Raw genomic sequence first — 3,966 nt, forward strand, 5'->3', positions numbered from 1 at the left:
TAATCTCAGAATTCTGACTTTTTTTTTCTCAGAATCCTGACTCTAATCTCAGAATTCTGACTTTAATCTCAGAATTCAGACGTTTTTCTGAGAATTCTGAGTTTCATCTTAGAATTCTGACTTTAATCTCAGAATCCTGACTTTAATCAATTAAATAATAAGAATTTCATCTTAAGCAATCTTTAACAAACTGAAACTGAAATTCGCTTAAATATCCTTAAATTTATGCAAAAGTTGTTGCAAAGCTTTCAAATGTAATATGAGAGACAGGCCGTATTATTACACCTGCATTCACCATCTACTCAGGAATATCCACAAACCAGAATTCTGACTTTAATCTCAGAATTCTAACTTTTTTCTCAGAATTCTGACCTTAATCTCGAAATTCAGATTTTTTTCCTGAGAATTCTGACTTTAATCTCAGAATTCTGACTTTAATCTCAGAATTCTGACTTTAATCTCATGGGCACCTTGAAGGAAGAGACGTGGGAGCACTCAGCTTCACTGACAAAGATGTGCATTGTTTGAGAGGGCCAGTGACACATTGGTGGAAAATGACGGAATTAGGCGACTTTTTATTTTTTCAGTGGCCCAAATCCTCTTCCGTAATTATTATATGAGTGAAAAAGCACAACTTTTACATTTTTGTTTTTGTAACTTTCAATAGGAGCGCCTAGATTATTTTGTGTCAATTTAACAGATCACAGTCCCTGAAATCCCTAGAATACTCACCCGGTCAAACCCATTGAACACTTCAAGACAAGTTAGATGAGAGACTTAACATAACAAATAGCCTGCATTAAAGCATATTCTCCCTTTAGTCTCCGTTTTGTAACTATATGCACGCTGCATCCGCTGCAAACCCGCACCCTAACACGCACACCCCCTCCCTCCCTCCTCTCCACATCATCTTCACCTAAACCCTCAGTCCTCTTCATTCAGAAACTCTCAGAAACAGCAGCAGTGAATGAAGCAGGAGTTCTAACGGAGCTGCTCTGCATCAAGCGCCTCTCCAGTTCCGGTGGAGTCCAATTGGACCGAACATCGCATGAAACAACCCGACCTGCCTCTGCAGCGCTGAACGGAGGAGAACTAAAAAGAGAGCCTACTGTGTTCAAGTTTTGCAAAGCGCGCAAACATGAGCGATAAAAACGCCGGTAAGGAATAACTGTTTAGTCTTTAGATACATTTTGAGTGAATATTGATTTTATTGTTAAGCATTTTCTGATTGCAGAGACTAATGGCTCTTTGTTTCATATCTGGAAACGCGTTTCACTTTATTTAGTTGCACGCAGCTAAATATTAGATGCATTAATCAGAGACAATAATTACTCTAAAAAAGACCTTTAATAATATGCAGTTAGATCAGCAGACTTTCTGAGTGCTGCAGCGCAATACTGCTGCTTGGTGACTGCATCTCAGGACAGGTAGGCTGTCCACTCTTACCCAGGTCTGTCACATGCTTATCTTTACGCATGTTATGCGTAAAGATACGCTTCAATATTTTCCAGCTATTTGGCACAATTACCAATTTGCTTAACCGCCCCTAACACTTTGCCATCCTAAACGATTCAGTCCCCAAGCTCCCTGATTTTTCTTCTACTCTGTCAGTGCTGTCAACCGACCTGCTGAATAGTGCTGCCTCTCCACTTTCACTGCTGAGATGTGGGTGTGTTGCTGCTCCCAGAGGTGGCCTCAGCAATCAGCATGCGAGTTGTTGACAGAGCTTATTCAACTCTCTCACTGATGGCAATAGAAGCTGTGTTGTTTCCAGCCATTGAAAGTTGCATTAGAAAACAAACAAGCAAACAAAAACCCTGGATGCTGCAGTATGTAATATACTGTAGCCAATATCAGCGTTTTCTTTATGGATAGGATCCAAAAAAACACTAACCAGACACAGTAACAGTTCACTGTTTAGCCTATTTAGATTAGACAGAATGCCCTTGTTAATGTAGGTTAACCTCTGTCCCGTTTTTACCCAGGATTTAGGAGATAGTTGCAGTGTAACATTGTCACTGTAAGGTGACTTTGTGTTTTTCACTTTCCTTTCCCTTATATTGCTGAAAGCAGGCTCACCTAGGGATTTCATTCCATGGTCTCCACCTTGAAGAGATACTAAGCCCTTACCCTAAAGTATTCTCAATTCTTACATCTTTTGATCGGGTTTAGATAGGTGGACTTTTGTTATGATTCATTGTGAGCTTTTGTTGTTAAGCTCTGTGCAGCGTTGTCTTGCAGTTATGTGCACATTCTTTATAGCAGAATAGCTACTTTGCGGGGATAGGGGTCTGCCATTAACATTTTTAAACGTTGTGTCAAATAACAGCTGCAAACTTCACTTTAATTTGATGGGGTTTCATGTGGAAGGCTAATGCCAAATGTGGTGTTATTGGAAGGTGGAGGAAAAACAACATATTTTAAACATACATTAGAAATAAAGGTGAGAAGTAGTACACGTAATACTTAAGTCAATTTCTGTGAGTGAGCTGGTTAGTCCTATATGGTTAAAAAAATGCCATGTCCCCAGACAGGAGGAAAACATCAGACACAACATGGTTTAGCTGACTTTGGCAATTTAAATCAAATCCGTATGAAAATTTTAATATCAGTGGGGTGCAATTATATGAACAATCTTTGATGTAATAATAATAATAATAATTGAACTTTATTGATCTCACACTGGAGAAATTCACCTCTGCATTTAACTCATCCTCTTGGGAAGCAGTGGGATGCCATTGTGCGGCACCCAGGGAGCAGTGTGGGGTTAAGGGTCTTGCTAAGGGAGCCAGAGTGCAGGCTGTGGGGATAGAAACCGAGTGTTTGCAACCTTCTCAGAGCACAAGTGCAATTATCTAACTACTAGGTCATCACAATACACCCTTTGTTGCTATTTGGAACAACTTTGTTTCTGTGTAAAGTGTTGATTCAGCCTGTTGGCTGTATTTATCCACAGGATGTAGAAAGTAAACCTTTGAATTTCATGTCAGTTGTACAGCGGCATCACACTACATAATTCTTTGCTTTCCAAGTTTTCCAGGTGTGTGGAATTTACCCTTACTGAGTTAGCATCACCATAAAAAGTCTTAACTTGAATGTAGGTTCAACCATCTTCAGGAATGCACTTTCCTTTTTCGACAAGGCATTGACAATATTTATACTAAAGTTAAGTGTGGCATTACTTATAATTTTACATAATCACACTTGACTGTTTCCACTCTGCTATTAAGAAATATTTCCGGAGAGTGAATATATTTATAAAGATTCCCCTACCCGTTTGCTCCTCCACTTTTAACATTGAGTGCCTCTCTGATTAATGTTTTCCTTGCTCTCCCTGTTGTTTGATTTAGAAGGCCATATCTTGCTAAGTTTGCAGTTACACTATTCTCTTTTCTTTTTGAGATGATGGATTAACCAACGCTTATTAGCTGGTTAGAAGGTCCTGTTATTAATTCAACATGTATGTCTAGTGTGTGAAGTTAATCTTATTAAATATAAGTCATTTACCTGGTTACCGGTAACTTGTTTGATACGTACAGTAACCAATGTCTCGAGAGTGGAGGTTTGTATATATTTTTCCTCATGTGAAATGGAGGGGTACACACATGCGGTCAGCTTCAAGGTCTTTCTCTGGGGAAAAAACACACATTCTGCACAGGTAATCCTACTGAAATAATTTAATGGATAAAGTTTTGATTCTGCTTGAATCTTTATCAGGTCGAAAGTTTGAACAGTCACGGAACACTACTTTATAAATATACATCCCTCTGGAACAGCAAGTAGATGAGCCAAGGAGGCAATTAACTTTTAACATCCAAAACGCACCATTAATTAAAATAATGCAATTACAGATCTCATAATAACTTTGAAAAACAGAAAATAGTCAAAGCAATCCTTCAATGGAAAAGGTTCTGAATAAGCTACTCTTAACCAATAATGCTTGCACTTCTCTGATATATATATATA

The 3,966-nt window shown here is 38.6% G+C and overlaps 1 protein-coding gene across 1 annotated transcript in view; it reads left to right on the plus strand.

The window, feature by feature from the left end:
• The first annotated feature begins 959 nt into the window (after positions 1 to 959).
• Positions 960 to 3,966, plus strand: part of LOC107083782 (fibroblast growth factor 12) — a 49,418-nt gene continuing 46,411 nt past the window's right edge. The window contains exon 1 of the mRNA XM_015373247.1: positions 960 to 1,157. Within this exon, the coding sequence (XP_015228733.1) occupies positions 1,139 to 1,157 (19 nt within the window). The 5' untranslated portion in view covers positions 960 to 1,138. The remainder of the gene's footprint in view (positions 1,158 to 3,966) is intronic.

Source organism: Cyprinodon variegatus, unplaced genomic scaffold, assembly GCF_000732505.1.
Source record: "Cyprinodon variegatus isolate N-32 unplaced genomic scaffold, C_variegatus-1.0 Scaffold83, whole genome shotgun sequence".
NCBI lineage: Eukaryota > Metazoa > Chordata > Actinopteri > Cyprinodontiformes > Cyprinodontidae > Cyprinodon > Cyprinodon variegatus.